Here is a 17704-nt window from a genome sequence, read left to right as displayed (position 1 = left end):
CGCGGAATTCCGCCAAAGTTCCGATTTTTGAACTCGCGCGTTTCCCGCGGCAACGCTCAATTCGTGCGGAAACGCGCGGAACGCTCCGCGCCTTCCGCGCGTTCCGCGACATCCGCGCAGCGGCTACCGCGTGTACCGCGCCGCAGGATGCCTAATCGCGTGTTTGCATTGACTTAACATGTAAATCATCCGCGCTTGCCGCCTCTTCCGCGGCTGGTGTGAATGCACAGTTAGGAGGTTAAATCCGCCTAATACCGGACTTTAACAAGCTTTAACAATATTCAACAACTAAACAGACATTTTGTAAAGAAATATGTGAGATATAATTTACACTCAATAAATAAAAAATCGTCGAGAGAGAACTGAGAGAGTTTGTTTTACAGTCCGTTTGTAGAGAAAGATAAATATATTTTTAGGACTTGTCATTAATTTACTTATTCTACCTACACTGTTATTTGCAAAACAGAATTCGTAAATGCAGTATGATATTAATTTAAATTTTTATGCATTGATTCAGATTTTTTTATCAAAAGATTTTATACTACACAGCTAATATTAACTATAGTGAATTGTGTAGGAATAATACATATATATAACACTAATATCGAAAAAAAATACTTTTTTGTTTAAGAAAACATTTCAGAAAAAGATTATTTTAAAAGATAATATTTTAGACAGAGAAATACGAAGAGTTTGGTTTCAAAACGCAATAAATCCATTTGGACTAATTTCGGTAAAAACAAGTTTTCAATACTAAGAAAGTAACAAGATGAAAATCACTATTTTCTGTTACAAACTTTCACATAGCTTCTTTAGGTTTTAATAACATAAAAAATTTCATTTTTAATTTCATTTTAATTTCATTTTCAAAGATTTTTATAAAAACTGATATTAATAGATTGAATCAATACATAAATGTGCATTCATCATTGCCATGTTATATCCGTTTAGTTAACGAGTGCTATACACTCATTAAAAAAATAAACATTACTGACATTAATCAAAACACTTACGTTGTCATATTAAGAACACTGTCATCCTTGGGACGTCATCGCTGAACTTTTTTGACAGCGATCCGCTTTAAAAAATGTTGGTCCTGCTCGATTTTCGTTGACTTCGCGTAAAATAATGGAACGTTTTTTAAGATCCCCTGGGGTCAAAGTGTTAGCATGACAGAAGCTTAATGCTGTCGGGAAAACAAGCAACAGCCGGCATTTTTCTTTCGGCCGAGTGCCTAAATTATTTGATTTTGATGGCTTACATTTTTTCCCGCCACAGAAAACCACCACAAGTTTATCAATGCCATCAAAAGTATTATTTTGTTTTTGTTTGTTTGTTTGTTAATCACGGAGTACAAAGTAGATGCGGAAATTTAGGATTCTGTGTGTATTCAAAGCACCGCCATTATTGTTGACCATGCATGGAATGGTGCGTTGTGATTTGCTAAATGGATTTATTGCATTCTGCAGAGAAGGAGGAGGAGTGGCATTTGTTCGGATAAAAAGGGAAAAAAGATGACAGAATAACACGGCGGATAGTGGATTTTGCATAAAATAGACTTTTTAAAGCTACTGATTTTTGCGGTAACTTTTTTATGCCGTTAATTGTGTTTTGGAACCAAACTATTCATATTTTTGCTGTGGTCAATAACTCACATGTGTGGTCTATCAATACCAGGTGGAATTTTGTTCAAAAGTAGAACGACTTTACTATATTTTCACTTTGAACAAAAGTTGCACATTATTACTTCGAGGTGGGTCAAAAGTAACACAAAAGAACAAGATAGATTTTTTGTGTTAATCTCGTTTTTATTAAATATACTTGACCTTGTTAATATATAAATGCAAACCTATTTTGTAACATTATTCAAAACGTTTATATTGAAAAACTTTGAAAATGCTAGACAAGGTACTCTGCGTGGCCATGAATACATTTCTAGTCGTAAACTCTAGGGGCAAAGCTTAATTTATATGGGCATAAAATTCAAATTACAATAGTTTTCATTCACATAAGTTATCAACGTTGGTCATTTATACTGTATGATGAGATTGGTCGCATACGAATGTTTCATGAATCACTCGTGAACCCTGTCGTAAGATGATATCTACGTTCCTACATTAGATTGATAAATGAGGCCCGTTGTCATTATGAACTATCGAGACAAGAAATCTTGTGTTTTTGTTTGTGTTCAGCAGAAAATAAACAGGTGTGAAACAACACAAAGCTGAGTAAAGGGATGCAATTGTTTCTTTAAAGATAGACTTACAGATGCCATGTAACATCAAATAGCAATAAGGCAGATTAATAGCAGAATAGTGCCGCTACTTTCTGTCTGACATTATCAAAGCATAGTTTATTTATGACAATGGAGAGAGTGAGATGAGTTCCCGTGCTATAGCTTGAATTATTTAAAAACTTTGGTTAGCGGTTATTTGATTTTTAAGGTCATCTCGCCTCCATATTAGTCACGCCGGTCTCTTCTGAATCGTTCTTTTATTTTAAAATTTTTGAAAAAGCATGAATGCAATTTATTCATATTAAACTATTAAGTATTTCTGATCAAAGAGTGGCACAGGACATCTATTGGAAACAAGGATGTAACTTTTTGTCTTTGTCAATGGCTTATTCTCTCTTGCCGATATCCAATCATCTGCTTGTTGAAACATTTTGCTTTCCATGCAGTAGATGGCTTCATTGTCATCAAGGCTGTCCGCTTTAGGTTGTGTTATGAAAAAGCAGATGTTTCCACTGGTACCTGCATTGATCATTGTTTAGGAAGGTTGCTGTTGTATATTGTGCAGAGATGCACATTATTGGATCGGTCTGTTTTGTCGGTCTGCAGGTGACACCATCTTCTGGCCTATTTTTAGTCTTGGGAAACGCACATAATACCAAAGAGGAAAGTAATGATGGATGTGTTGTGCTGATTTGTGTCCAGTTCAGTAGACTGAAACTGGACATGGCTGGAGTCGCTCACATTTTATCTCAGGAGAAGAAATTGCTCAATGGTGTGTGCACACACACACACAGCTGCATGACAAAGCAACACATTTATTTCACTTTCGATCTTTACTGGCAAAGTTTTGCAGGCAAATCTAGCGAAAGATAACTGTTGGAGATCAGTTCTCGCTTGTGTATTCTCAAGGTTGTTTTCTGTGTTTTTAATTCTCAAACTTTTGTGGGTCTTGGAGTGCATCTTTGAAAATATCCCCCCTTCGTGCTTGTGTTTGTTTAGATAGCGTTATAATTATTTGCTCTCTTATTGCCCTTTTCAGCTTTCACCTTTATATTTTCCAGTTTCTTTTTTTACATGCCTGCTATGTGATTGAAAACAGCACATCACAGATGATAGTTTGCCTGAGTTTACTTTACAAATCAAGCCTCCTGCTTAATGATGCTGGGGTTGCTAGGCAACTGTGAGAACCTGGTGACGGCTCATAACTCTCAACATTCCAGCCCAAAACTCCAAATACATCTCCGTAATGATATCAAAAAGCATCAAACAGTTATTACTTTCACATGCCTATTAAATGACTTAAAATGAGGAAATATATCCAAAATCTTATCCAAGTGCTCTTCTTCTTTGCTACTGGTACTTTTGGTTTTAGATACAACATTGTTACTCTAACTGTAAATGAAAGCATTCGGTCTACCTGATAGGATATTATAATATTAATATTTGTGTTTTCTGGTACAGGGCTGCACAATATATCGTTTCGGCATTGACATCGCAATGCGTGCATCTGCAATAGTCACATTGCATACAGAGCTTGTTTTTTAAGAGAAACACTATTTTTGAGCTATACAAAAAAAATTGTATTCCTCTTAAAGAGCACCTATCGACAGATTCACGATTTTACATTTCCTTTTGTGTTTAAGTGTGTATTAGTACATGTTAATGAAATGCAAAATGTACTAACCCCAAAGTAAACAATGACGCGAGTTATCATCTCCAACGTAAATTTATTTTGTCTTGGAATACAACAAACACACGGATCGTAGGCAACAGTTTATTTCCTGGGATTGGTGATGTAGACAAGACCGACATTATCATAATTCCTTTTGCTTTTGACTCACGGCATGTAAGTTAACTCCTGTCAGCATTGCATTGTGAGCGAATCTTTTAAACATGGTAAGGAGCGTCACATTTCCTGCTGACGTCAGAGGTATTCAGGCCAATCACAATGTACAGATTAGCTGGCCAATCATGGACACAGCGCTTTTCAGATCGATGAGTTTTGTACAATACAGGGCTCCAGACTAACTTTTTCACTAGGAGCACAGTGGCCCCCAACTGAAAACTTTAGGGGCGCAACCAGAAAATTTAGGGGCACACACCGTAAATCAACATGCTAACCAAATATTCACATTTCTACTAATTTCCACTGTATTACTAATAAATACTTTAATGATAGATGCAGAAAGTACAATGTGCTGTTTCAAATTCAGTTTTCAATTCAATTCACATTTTATTGTGCACTTTTGGAAAAAAATGTCAAATTTACTTGTTGCACATGTGCGAATGGATGTAAAATTCAGTGGCACACTCTCAAATTATAGGGGCAAAATGCCACCATTTGGGGGCAGTCAGTCCGGGCGTTTTAGAAATATCAGGAGCTACAAAAATGTACGGTATGTGGAAAATAATGTGTTTTTGAACCATAAACCATGCAAACACATTGTATTATACCAAATACACAAAATAACGTTGTTGTTTTTTAGCAATGAAATAGGTCCCCTTTAAACTCCGATTTTATAAGTCATCATGCGCCATCCAGCATTGCTCATATCGCAATATACGTCGCAGAAAAATATAAAATTGCAATGCAAGTTTCCCACACTATCGTGCAAGGCCTAGTCTGGTAATAGTCTGGCAATACAGTACTCAAAGCTAGTGCTGTATTGTGAATAAGTCACAGCTGAACACCTTTCGATCAAAAGAGAAAGCATTTGAGTCATACCATACAGGTTCAGGTGCTAGGAGTCATCCATGACGAGCGCATTCAGCTCCGAGCAAGAGTCCAAGACGTGCACATTAAGTCCAGAAGTGTGCAAGAAGGAATCTGTGAACCTTACAAGCTATTTTGCGCAAAGTGAAGCACACAAACCCTCTCATGCGAGGAAGAGCATGCAGTGCGCATGCTAATGTGAAACTATGATGATAATAATAACAACTATCATCACGGAAGCCCATTATCGGCCATAGTAATGCCTATCGATATCTATAGTTGTCTGATAGGGGGTGTATTTTGTGCTTTATGTTCAGGCTGGAAGAAGAAAGATCCCGGGCACATGCGCAGGCCCTTGCAGAGGCTCAAACCCAGGTGAAGGATAATGTGAGCAGGATCCTGGCACAGGAGAAAGAGGAGAACATCAAGAAAGCCTTACTGAGAGAAAGATTCAACGCAGAGGATGAGAAATTACGAGCACAGATCTATGTAAGTCAATTATACTTAACTCTACTACATGACTTTAGTTTTGTCGTGGGCAGCTAGGGCTTTGTTCTCACTGAATTTGGTTTCAGATCTGAGCTTTAGGACCTGTCTGCACTGTCATTTTGGCAAATGATGAAATCCGATCAGTTTGTTCTGAAGAATATCCGGACAATGGACAGTGGAGGAATGTAAATTTTGCTCTTGAAATCCGATCTATCTGACCGTTCAGACTGAAACGCACTTAGATTTCAAACCACATATGTGACCAGTCACGGAAAGTAGGGACACAAGTCGGATCTGGGCATTTTGAGTTATTCACAGATTCTGAAAGTGCAGTTTCTAAGCTTTCCAACGATGTGTAACACATGGAAATCTGATAAGATTTGGAGAAGTTGTGGCCATTTGAATATAGGAACTCAGAAATACTCAAACCGAGAAAATCGAGACGAAAGGGACTCTTCTTTTCAGCTGGGGGAGACAATAGGGCTCATTTACATCTCATTTAGCTAAGCCATGCCCCCTGTAAAACCCTTTTTGAGATGTTCTAGCACCATATGTCACGTTAGTATTTTATGACCAAATGACAACCCGCAAAAATAAACATGACTCTTTTACCTTTGTGGGGATCACAAGTCGAATCCAGTCTGTTTCAGATTATCCAATGACCATATTTGTCCACAAATGCGTATAATCCGTGAAATATAGATTGTTTACATCAGATTTCGCATGAATGTCTGGTAATACAATATAATATATAATCTGAAGACTATTTAAATCGTAACATGTAAGGGTATATGAGCTTACACTCCGTTAAACACATGAACCCGCCTTCAAAGTTTGTATTTAAAATAGGGAAGTAGTATAATAGATCATCCAAACAGCGCCGTCGAAAACGTGACATCCTTTAGAGATGTTACCAATGGCTCGCTCGTTCCTCCATCAGCCAATGACTTCATGGAAAATATTGATAGACAAAACATGTAGCCAATTATATGAAGAATACAACGATATCTGTGTAACTTCTGTGTGTTTGGACTCATGCTGCGCTGCAAGAACTGACATACAGATGACGTCAAAGTACCGCGAGAGCGAGTCGAAATTAAACTACTCCTTAAGATTTCTTGAAGAGCTCTCGCGGTACTTTGACGTCTTCCGACTGCGGCGCCGCATAAAGTCAGTGACGCGGCTGACGTACGATGCGGCTGACTGTTATTTGTTCCGCCCCAGCTTCTTTTATTTTTCTTTTGTTTTGTGCGCCCGAGCTTTACAGTCTGGGGAGACGCAGGCTATAAGTTTGAAAAAAAAACAAAAAACTTAGCAAACATGTCTGAGGAACAGGGCAGCGCGTCACTACAGTCACGTGACTTCACGCTCGAGCCGGAAGAGAAGACAATGCTGAATAAAGTCGTAATTCTGCTATTTTTGGACCAAACTGTATTTTCAATGCATCAACACAATCTTACTGACCCACTGATGTCACATGGACTACTTTGATGATGTTTTTATTAACTTTCTGGACATGGAAACCATACATAGATTTTCAATGAAGGGGAAAGCTCTCGGACTAAATCTAACGATAAAACATCTTAAACTGTGTTCCGAAGATGAACGGAGGTCTTCCGAGTTTATAACGACATAAGGGTGAGTCATTAATGACATTATTTTCATTTTTGGGCTAACTATCCTTATTTAGTAGTCACGCTGTTCCCTTTGGGGGCGGAGGCGAAAACACAAGCTTATACAGTATGTAAATATACACACAGACAATGACGCCCCCCGCTGCACGCTAGAATCTCCGGAAAAACAAGCCTATTTTAACCGCAAAATGTACGCTTTTAAATATACAAAAACTGCTATCTCAAACATGGAGAGGCTTCTTCGTGATCTCAACTAACAGATTCTGCAATAAAACGAAAATCACAAATTTCGAAAAAAAAACTTTGTTTCTCATTTTCTCGAAACTTGTGCTGCCAACTTGAGTACCTGGTTTCCGTGACGGGTCACATATGGATGTTAGATCATGTAGCCAAAAAAAATTCCCTCTCAAACAACAACGCTTCTTTGGTGATATTGATTTCATGTCAGATCTTGTTTGGCGCGTGTGTGCGCTATTCCAGTTAATGCCCATATAAGGACTTGCACTGTACTTCCTGTACTGAAATTGCCCATAAAAGAAATAAATATTGTTACGTATGAATCTTTCATGCTTGAATAAAACTTTCCAAAACTTACACAAGTTGAAAGTGCATTCGGCACATATGTCATACGTCCAACAGTGTTAATTAGTCACAATGCATTAAATAGCTTTAGACCCCCCCCCCCTAAAGGGACTGTCCACTTTTTTTGAAAATCTTATCATTTTCCAGCTCCCCTAAAATAGTCGAAGGGGAGCCGAAAATAGTCCCCTTAGTAACTTTAAATGGCAGGCCACTGCGTAATATCATTGCGCCTCCTGCAGCCATGTTACAGCAGCAAAGTCCTTGATTATTACGCCAGAATGAGAGTATAGTTCCTAGCCATATCGACCTAGAAAATCGCAACTTTTAATTTTCCGTCGGTCTTAGTACACAATGTAACTACAGAAGAGTCAAGTTTTAAATAGGAAAATATTGAAACTCTTTGGTTATTTTTGAGCGTGATGGTAATGGTCTAATCTGATTCAATGGATTATGCTAAGCTATGCTAAAAGTTGTACTGCCAGACCCTGAGATCGGCTGAATGGATTCCAAAATGGGAAAAAAAATTTAAGTCTAGGGGAACAGGAAAATCGGTATATTTTCAAAAAAAGGTGGAGTGTCCCTTTAAGGGTGAACCCTGTACCTTCTACCTGAGCTGGACAGGTGTGACTTGATCAGGAAGGAGTGTCAAGGTCTGATTTGCTGGCTATAGGGTTTAATAAGAGATCAATAATGTGATTGGATGAGCATCACTGACGGTGATGTTTGGACACTGTCCCACAGTCCGGCTCTGTAAACCCATCAGACTGACATTTACAGAGAGTGGACATCAACAAACACTGATAATTACTCCAACAAAGGACTGCAATATATCCAAATGCACTTGTGGCCAAACATAATGCAGACATGCAGAATCACATCAATATTTACTGAACACATCGCTTTACGTTTTCTTTAACTGTGTGCTAATTCAAAAGGACCACCAGTACGGACACACATACCAATGTAAGGGTAATTTTATTTGCGGGCAGCTAAATCGCCCTCGTAAACACATTGTTGGACTACAGGCCCTTTCATTGTTTTGACAGGGCACAGATTATTTGAGCACGGAGTAAAAAAAACGGGTTCCCAGGAGAACTGAAGCTGTTTACAAACGTACGGTATTGATTACATAGCTCATTTCACACAGTCATCTCTGTAATAGAAGAATGAATCATTTTTGGGATAAGGGGGAGATGGCTTGTAATTCACAGCTGGAAGGTGTGTGCGCGTATGTGGGGAAATTGTGAAAACGTTATTGGGAACGCTGAATGAATCTAAACCATAAAAAGAAAAGCTTGGGGCATTTTTTATGCAGGATTCGTTGTTTTGCTTTGTTTTGTTAGTGCTAGTGTTGTTGAATCAAATCAGGTCCAGCATTAGTGGAAAAACTGGGAATGCAGTCCCGGAATGATGGGAACCTGTTTATCTTAAAGTGATAGTTCAAAATGAAAGATGTCATTATTTACTCACCATCAAGTTGTTCTGCTGAATACAAAGATATTTTGAAGAATGTTTGTAAGGAAGCAGCACCATTGACTTCCATTGTAGGAAGAAATAATACTATGGAAGTGAATGGTGCCCCAGATCTGTTTTCAAAATATCTTTATTTGTGTTCAGCAGAACAAATAAATTTATATAGGTTTGGAAAAAGTTGAGGGTGAGTAAATGTCTTGAGTTTTCATTGTTCGGTGAACTATCTCATAATTATGATGTTTGTGTAGGCACTGCGGACATCTGTATTTTTGTCCCAGGTCCCATGAATATTAGTGGCTGTGATTCGGCTACATTTTACTTTAGAACTGGTATTTTAGATATTTTAAAGAGACCCTGTATTGTGGAAATAAATACAAACATGAATTCCAGCGGGCCAAAGAGACGATCCATTCTAATTCAATCTCCTCACATTGCAATACAGTATAATACAGGGCACAAAGCCGCCAGCAGTTGTCAGCGATACCAATAATGAATCATGCTGAAATAACAAATTGCTGTTGCATGAGTGTTACTCAATATTACGGCTTTATCAGCGGGGGGATGAAGACTTTTTCAGCTGTTTACTTCAACACATTGGGCGATTACTAGTAGCCAATAAAAATGCTTTTTTTAAACTTGTAAATGCAGCTTTATATGCTATGCTTATTTTTTTAAATACTACCACATATGTAAGTTGCTTTGGATACAGCTGTCTGTTTGATGAATGTAATGCATAGGGGTATAAGAAAATATAGATACATGCGAGTATCATGATTTTGTTTGGGAATACTGATTCTCAAAAAAAAAAAAAACGATATATGTTTTTTGGCAGTTGTTTTGTTTGGAGTTTACATCCCGACCACTAGATAATATTCTTCTTATCTCTGAACTCTGAACCATTCAGCTCATCTTTGGGTCTGGCGCTACCACTTTTAGCATAGCTTAGCACAGTCCATTGAATCTGATTAGACCATTAGCATCGCGCTAAAAATAACTCTAAAAAGAGTTTCAATATTTTTCCTATTTAAAACTTGACTCTTCTGTAGTTACATCGTGTATGCATTGGTTTGGCTTCAGAAGATTTTACTTTTATACCACTTTTGTGATGCTTTTGCATCTTTATAAAGCTTGAAATATACAGTCTCCATTTATTGTAATAATCCAGTCCATTCTTCAAAGTTTCCCCTTTTGTTTTCCACAGAAAAATGGAAGTCATATGAGTTTAAAAATACGACAGGTTGAGTAAAAATATGACGTTTTTATTTTTTGGTGTACCGTACTGTTCTTTTAATCTGTGCTTGGTCACTTCCCATAATGCTTTTGTTATCATTTCATTGTTTTCAGTACTCTGGCAGCAGTCAGACAATAACCATGTGGGTGTAAATAAGTCATGTGGATCAATGAAGGGAAACGTGGCTTGAAATATTTTTCCTTTTGTTGGGAATGATCGTGTCCCTCTGTTGCTCAGTGGTAGAGCATTGTGTGATTAGCTAAAAGGTCACAGGTTCGAACCCAGGGTGCAAACACATCGATAAAAATGTATATAAAAGCATCCATAAATTTTTATGAAATGAACACAGACAGGTAAATTAGTTGTCTTTTTACTTTAACAGAAAATTCTCACTCAAGGACATCATTGCACATATTTCATCCCTCTCAATTTTGAGTCCTTTCCGAGCGAAGCTTCCGTAATAGAATTTGAAGGGTTATCACCAGATTTTCCCATGTAATCATCTGTTATGACTGTGCTATTGTAAAACTCTACGTTTTTTTTTTACTTCCATGAAATGATTTTTCTTCCTGCTAGACATGAATTGCAATCTCCTAGTTTTCATAAAAATAGGCAAATGGGAATTCTAGTTTTTTTCCCCTCCAGCAATTTGTGCCACATAAACCAAAGATGTTTTAGCGAAGGTGTGCGTATGCATGCAGCCCGTCTTTTTCTCGAATGCAAATGACCTCGTGAATTAAAAATAGATTTACACATCACCGTTGTGAAATTGCGGTTATTAACCGCTACACGAGCGCAAGATATGGCCAGTTAATCGATACGTTATTCTTTTATCGGGAAGTGCCTGTTTGTAATTGGAAATTGAAATGAGTTCAAATTGCCTCCAAACATCAATAAGCGTTTGAAAGTCCTTGCCGTGGTAGTGTATGGTTCTGCTGCTCTCAGCATGCTTTGAATAGATGGACCTTTCAAAGGCGATTTGTTAAGTCCTTTGTCCAAGTAGACTAGCTCCTTCCTCCGAGTGTGTTTCTGCCCGACTGCAAGGCGCTCAATCATTAAACATCAATCAGGCTTTTGAAATGCGTTCCTACTGTGATCCGCAGTGCCACACTTCAGCGTTTTATGCAGTTTGCTTTACAAATGCATTAGCCGTGTGGTACATGCCCACTCCCGGGACGTTATCACGGGCCAGCGGGTTCTTGCGTTTTTATGAGTTTCGGAGGGGATTAAGTGGAGTTAGGTCATGTGGAAGGTGGGATTTCTTGGAGTTTGTCAGTATGACTATGGTGGATCTTAAAGTCTGTATTGCTGAAACACATTGCAAAGACTGTGAACTATGTAGTACTAAATTGTGGATTTACACCGTTAAACAGTTTCCCCACATTTCTGTGTTCAGGATTATTTGGGCGGAGTTTGTGTTAGGGGTGTCATCCAGTGCGTCATCGAGCCACAGAGCATGGCCCCGCCCCTAACACAATTGCAAGCATATATTCCAAAGGGCAACTTTCTGATCTCTATCATGAAGCCAACCTTGAAGTCACCTAAACTGTAGATCATTGATGGGCCACTAGATACAGGCTCCAAAAGGGAGTCAATTCCATAGACCCACTATGTTAAAATGCCCATTTTACAAAAGAAATGTTTACAGCCTGGTACAAAAAGTGTTTTTGGTCTGTATAGCTAATTTTGCCCTCCGTGACAACTGTGAGCGGGGTGAATTTTTTTGTAACTTATCCATTTAAATTATATTAAGCCTTAAAGTTCTTCATAATTAAGGGCGTGGCCACTTGAGTGACGGGAGAACAGCCACTGCTGTCACTACAGTTGAGCTAGGCGGGAGTGGTTTCAGTAAACAACCACCTCAGCTTCACCCACGTCCCGCATCTTTACCCATTTTCGGTTATCCGCAAGTGATGCACGGTGAAGCGCTGCCAAGATGGCGACCGCAAGCTCTGCCAATTATTGGCTTCAAAAAAGCTATTCACAAGCATATGGGTGACGTCACGGACAGTACGTCCATATTTTTATAGTCTACAGCACTATTCGTATGGGATTAGTTTTCCAAACGACGTTTGAGTTTCAACATTTCCCCCATGACGTCTGTGATTTTATGTACCGATTCGGACGGGATTAAAATTCTCAGGATATTCCAGAGTTGGGAGTGTCTGTCTCATGCGTTTGGGCGTAGCAGAAGATCACATGCTCTGGATATGCGTGTTTCTAATGTTTGATATTTTGCTTTAAATGTAAAATTATTACAGAACATGTAATTTATGAACCAAAAATCAAACGATCCCGGACACGTTTTCCGTAATCTCTGTGTGAAAAGGGTTCATGTTTATGGATCCCGCTGCCTATTGAATTTACATTTCCTGCTTTTGCTCTGCTGAAGGCAAACTTGAACCATCATGCTTGAGTAACAAAACTTGTATTTCAAAGGTTGCCAACTATTAAGCTGACCAATACCGTTGTATGTCTATTTTCTTTTCCTCCCCTAGTTCAAGGAGATATCGATTCCTCTCTCATCAGAATTCTGACCATGCTCCGGTCGCCAGACTCCGTTGGTCACGTACAATAGCACCGGTGAGTGCTTGCACCAGCGGCATTCTTCAGGAACCGCTTTCGCACTCCCAAATTAGCCTCTCCAATTATCTTGCCCAAGCCGAGAGCTCTGAGGTCTCTGTTCTGATGGCTGTCCTTCTTCTCAAACCACACCTGCGACCATAAATCATTTTTTCTCCAAGCTCACAAGCTTAGTGACAAAGCTCTTTTTTCTTTAGCTGAGAGATCCTAGATTTTGCAATGGTTAGCCACATGTAATTGTGGTTTGGGGTGCTACGCTATTTGATGCACACGTAAGTGGTCATGTGATGCTGATAAGACACTATCTTGTGACTTACAGTTTGTGATTCGAATCAACAAGTGATCTACAGGAAAGCCTAGTTTCTCCAGTACTTACAAATCAATCACAAGCATTTAAGTTTTTTCCTCTTCCATTCACGGCAAATATTGAACCGATTTCATATTTATGCATGGATTTTTTTGCAACACTTTACACTGTGGTGAACATTTCTCTCGTATCATTTCAAGCATTCACGCTGTCAGCGATTCTGGGCATTAATAAACTCGTCTAGTAGTGTTTGGGTTTCAACGTCTCTGGCCTCCAAGCAGTCGTTCGGGACAGCCAATCAATCACAACGCATATCATTTCATTCAGACACTGGCAAACCCTGGGGCAGACATTTCAATCAAACCCAGAGTCATCAATCTCCAGCCCAGTGACCGATGCAACTTATTTGATGGCTGGCAAAGTGATTTGTTGAGACAAAAGAAGCGATCGTCCAGCGAAATGTGTGCCTAAGAAAGCATGAAACACCTGGCAATTTCTCACCCTGTAAATTATGAAGGATTGTTGTTGTTTTTCTGGTGTCCTAAAAGTGATATCAGATTAAACATTCAAGGAGTTCACATTCAAAACCCTCTATGGGCGTCTGACATGTTTGCTTGTCAATTAGCATTTTTTATGTGTAGGTTTAGTATTTTCACTTTAATGGCAATGAAATGGTTATAAGTCAGTAATTGAAATGCATTATTTACTCAAATGTCATTTTCATTGGTATTTAACAAATTTGACTGTCTTTCGCTGCAAAACCCTCTAAGTGAATGCAAACTTTTTGGCAAAAATACTCATTTAAAGCTCCTCATTTAGTACCAAAATAATAGTTTTCACTTCAGTACTGCAATAAATGTAAAAGTAATGTGAGTGTAATTTACTCTTAATATTTCTAAGTTCAACATTTTTGCTTTAATATTTGTTGATTAGATTTAAATAGCTAAACTGTATCTGAACTTTTAGTCTTTCTTTATTTGCTCTCTTTTTGCATCCGCAATCCCCTACCTGTTAGACCCTGGAGATGTTTTTATTTGATGGTTGAATAGACTGCAGACACCACTTAAGTTAAGCTTGTATTTCAAGAGCACAAATGTCCACACCTCTCTCTCCATGTTTTCTCCTCTTTTACGGCCTTCAAATAGTGCCCGCCACAGCAAATGTCCCCTTTGCAAATCCGTGCGCTTCAAATGCTGTTACATTTTAGATACGGCCGACTGGGCCTGACTGATAATACCCCACAATTTAATTTCCCAGGTATTAAAGAGGACTTGCTGGTTTTTGAATTGGATGCACTTGTAGGTGGTATTTGGACAAAATAAATCTCTCCCTTGCTCAGGAGTTCTGAGATATGAGTTATGTTTTTAGTCTTAAATGAATAGTTTAGGCAAATAAGAACATTTTTGACGAAAAACGCATATGAGCACTTAGTCACAAAACATGCAAGAACTAATGAGATTTAAAGTTATTAACATGATGTCACGTATGAATTTATCGGTCGGATCTTTACATTGTGATCTATATGTCGCCATGCATATGTGACCTATCAAAAGCTAAATGAGCTCATTATTAGGGCTGGGCGATATTGCCCAAATTTATATCTTGGTTAATTTTTTTTCTTTTGATGAATGGCAATATGCGATAAATATATCTGTATTATCAAACAAAAAAGTGAGATAAATGGTGAAAGACCAACTTGACCAACGTTACCAGCTTTGCTAGTCCCACCAGCTAAAACCACCAGCTTGACCAACTTTTCCAGCTTTGCTAGTCCCACTAGCTAAAATCACCAGCTTGACCAGGGTGGAAGACCAGCTTGACCAACTTTTCCAGATTTTCTAGTCCCACCGGCTAAAACCAAGTAGCTTGACCAAGGTGGAAGACCAGCTTGACCAACTTTACCAGCTCTGCTAGTCCCACAAGCTAAAACCAAGTAGCTTGACCAAGGTGGAAGACCAGCTTGACCAACTTTACCAGCTTTGCTAGTCCCACCAGCTAAAACCAAGTAGCTTGACCAAGGTGGAAGACCAGCTTGACCAACTTTACCAGCTCTGCTAGTCCCACCAGCTAAAACCAAGTAGCTTGACCAAGGTGGAAGACCAGCTTGACCAACTTTACCAGCTCTGCTAGTCCCACCAGCTAAAACCACCAGCTTGACCAGGGTGGAAGACCAGCTTGACCAACTTTACCAGCTTTGCTAGTCCCACCAGCTAAAACCAAGTAGCTTGACCAAGGTGGAAGACCAGCTTGACCAACTTTACCAGCTCTGCTAGTCCCACCAGCTAAAACCACCAGCTTGACCAGGGTGGAAGACCAGCTTGACCAACTTTACCAGCTTTGCTAGTCCCACCAGCTAAAATCACCAGCTTGACCAGGGTGGAAGACCAGCTTGACCAACTTTACCAGCTTTGCTAGTCCCACCAGCTAAAACCACCAGCTTGACCAGGGTTGAAGACCAGCTAGACCAACTTTTCCAGCTTTTCTAGTCCCACTAGCTAAAATCACCAGCTTGACCAGGGTGGAAGACCAGCTTGACCAACTTTTCCAGATTTGCTAGTCCCACCAGCTAAAACCACCAGCTTGACCAGGGTAGAAGACCAGCTTGACTAACTTTACCAGCTTTGCTAGTCCCACCAGCAAAAACCACCAGCTTGACCAGGGTGGAAGACCAGCTTGATCAACGTTACCAGCTTTGCTAGTCCCACCAGCTAAAACCACCAGCTTGACCAGGTTAGAAGACCAGCTTGACCAACTTTACCAGCTTTGCTAGTCCCACCAGCTGAAACCACCAGCTTGACCAGGGTGGAAGACCAGCTTGACCAACTTTACCAGCTTTGCTAGTCCCACCAGCTAAAACCACCAGCTTGACCAGTGTGGAAGACCAGCTTGACCAACTTTGCTACTCCCACCAGCTAAAATCACCAGCCTGACCAACTTTTTCAGATTTGTTAGTCCCACCAGCTAAAACCAAGTAGCTTGACCAGGGTGGAAGACCAGCTTGACCAACTTTACCAGCTTTGCTAGTCCCACCAGCTAAAACCACCAGCTTGAAAAGGGTGGAAGACCAGCTTAACCAACTTTACCAGCTTTGCTAGTTCCACCAGCAAAAACCACCAGCTTTACCAGGGTGGAAGACCAGCTTTACCAACTTTTCCAGCTTTGCTTACAATCTTCCAGCCTGTCCAGCTAAGATCAGCTAAAAAGTGTCCCAAACCTCTTTAAAAACCAGCCTGCTTAACCAGCTAAAACTAGCCAACAAGCTAAGAATGGTTTTAGCTGGCCTTTTCAGTAGGACTGTCTGATCTAACTGTGCGTGATTGTGTCAGGTTTAAAAGAAAGTCAACTAGCAGAGCCAGGAGAAGTATGTTATCCCAATGCGCTAAGGTTTAATTGAGTGTGCTTTAGATTTATGGTAATCTGCGGATAACCGTGTATGTTCAGCATGAGAATATGTAGGTGTCTGCTTGAAGTTTGAGTAAATTAGTCGCTTAGCGTACAATACCACTTCCCATGTTTGCGTTTCGTTGTCTGTTTTCGCCCGAGTCTTTCTAAGCTCAGACTCCCTGCTGATTTTCCCTTGTTCGTTGAATTCTGTAGCCTTTACTTGCCCACACGCTGTGCCAGTGTTCAGAAACTGGCCCTAATTGGCTGGGTCTCTGGTTGGCACCAGTGCCCGCCGCTCACCCCGGCAGCTAATTGGCTCAGTTGGCCGCCCGTTTCCCCGAGCTTCGGCCAGGGTTGGATTGATGGATGGCAGCAGGTGTCAGGAAAGCTGCTTTCTGACAGAGCAGCTTGTGAAGTCAATTTACAGCCCAAAAGGCAACAGGAGGGTTTCTGCATGTAGCCGTTTCTCTAGAGAGAAGGTATTTGAAAACACTGCTATTTTTGGACCTCATTTTAATTCTTGAAACTGACTTCCCAAGTTACATAAAATGAAAATAAAATCACTCTCTCAGAGAAGATGGCAAAGTTCCAGAAAGACTGAAATAAATGGGATATAGCCGGTATAATCTGGGCTTCTGTTGTCTGTCACCACCTTAATCCCTGATTATTACACTTTATTACATGCAAGGAAATGTTTGCTTGAATCACTGTAAGAGTTACATTAAAAGAAGGAATGTTTTTGACTTTATACCGAGGTGATTGTTTTAAAAAGATAAAATGTAGATTTAAGTTTTAGAAGATGTTGGATTATTATGTTAGGCTATTACATATAGTATATATATATATATTATTTTTATACTTATATTTTGTTTTATTATTTTTATGAAATATTTTATTTTGATTGGTCAGTTGTGTCAGTCTGCAGTCATGCATTGTTTTATAATAATAATAATTTTCCATATTGCTGTACTCGTTTAGTATCTCATCTCTTTCTTCTCAAACAAATAAATAAATCGGCATAAAATAACATCTATTTATGTGATATGTATTGAATAGTCGTTTTAGTTCATTT

At 39.3% G+C, this 17704-nt stretch overlaps 1 protein-coding gene across 2 annotated transcripts in view; it reads left to right on the top strand.

Annotated features, from left to right (window-relative positions):
- The window catches only part of chchd3a (coiled-coil-helix-coiled-coil-helix domain containing 3a), an 82718-nt gene that overhangs the window by 20100 nt on the left and 44914 nt on the right, over positions 1-17704 (top strand). For both annotated transcript variants that reach the window (XM_065289684.2, XM_065289683.2), the window contains exon 4: positions 5267-5438. In XM_065289684.2, the coding sequence (XP_065145756.1) occupies positions 5267-5438 (172 nt within the window). The remainder of the gene's footprint in view (positions 1-5266; positions 5439-17704) is intronic.

The sequence above is a fragment of the Paramisgurnus dabryanus genome, chromosome 1, assembly GCF_030506205.2.
Source record: "Paramisgurnus dabryanus chromosome 1, PD_genome_1.1, whole genome shotgun sequence".
In the NCBI taxonomy this organism is placed as follows: domain Eukaryota; kingdom Metazoa; phylum Chordata; class Actinopteri; order Cypriniformes; family Cobitidae; genus Paramisgurnus; species Paramisgurnus dabryanus.
The sequence above is the reverse complement of the archived record's forward strand: the minus strand, read 5'-3'. Positions and strand labels throughout refer to the sequence as shown.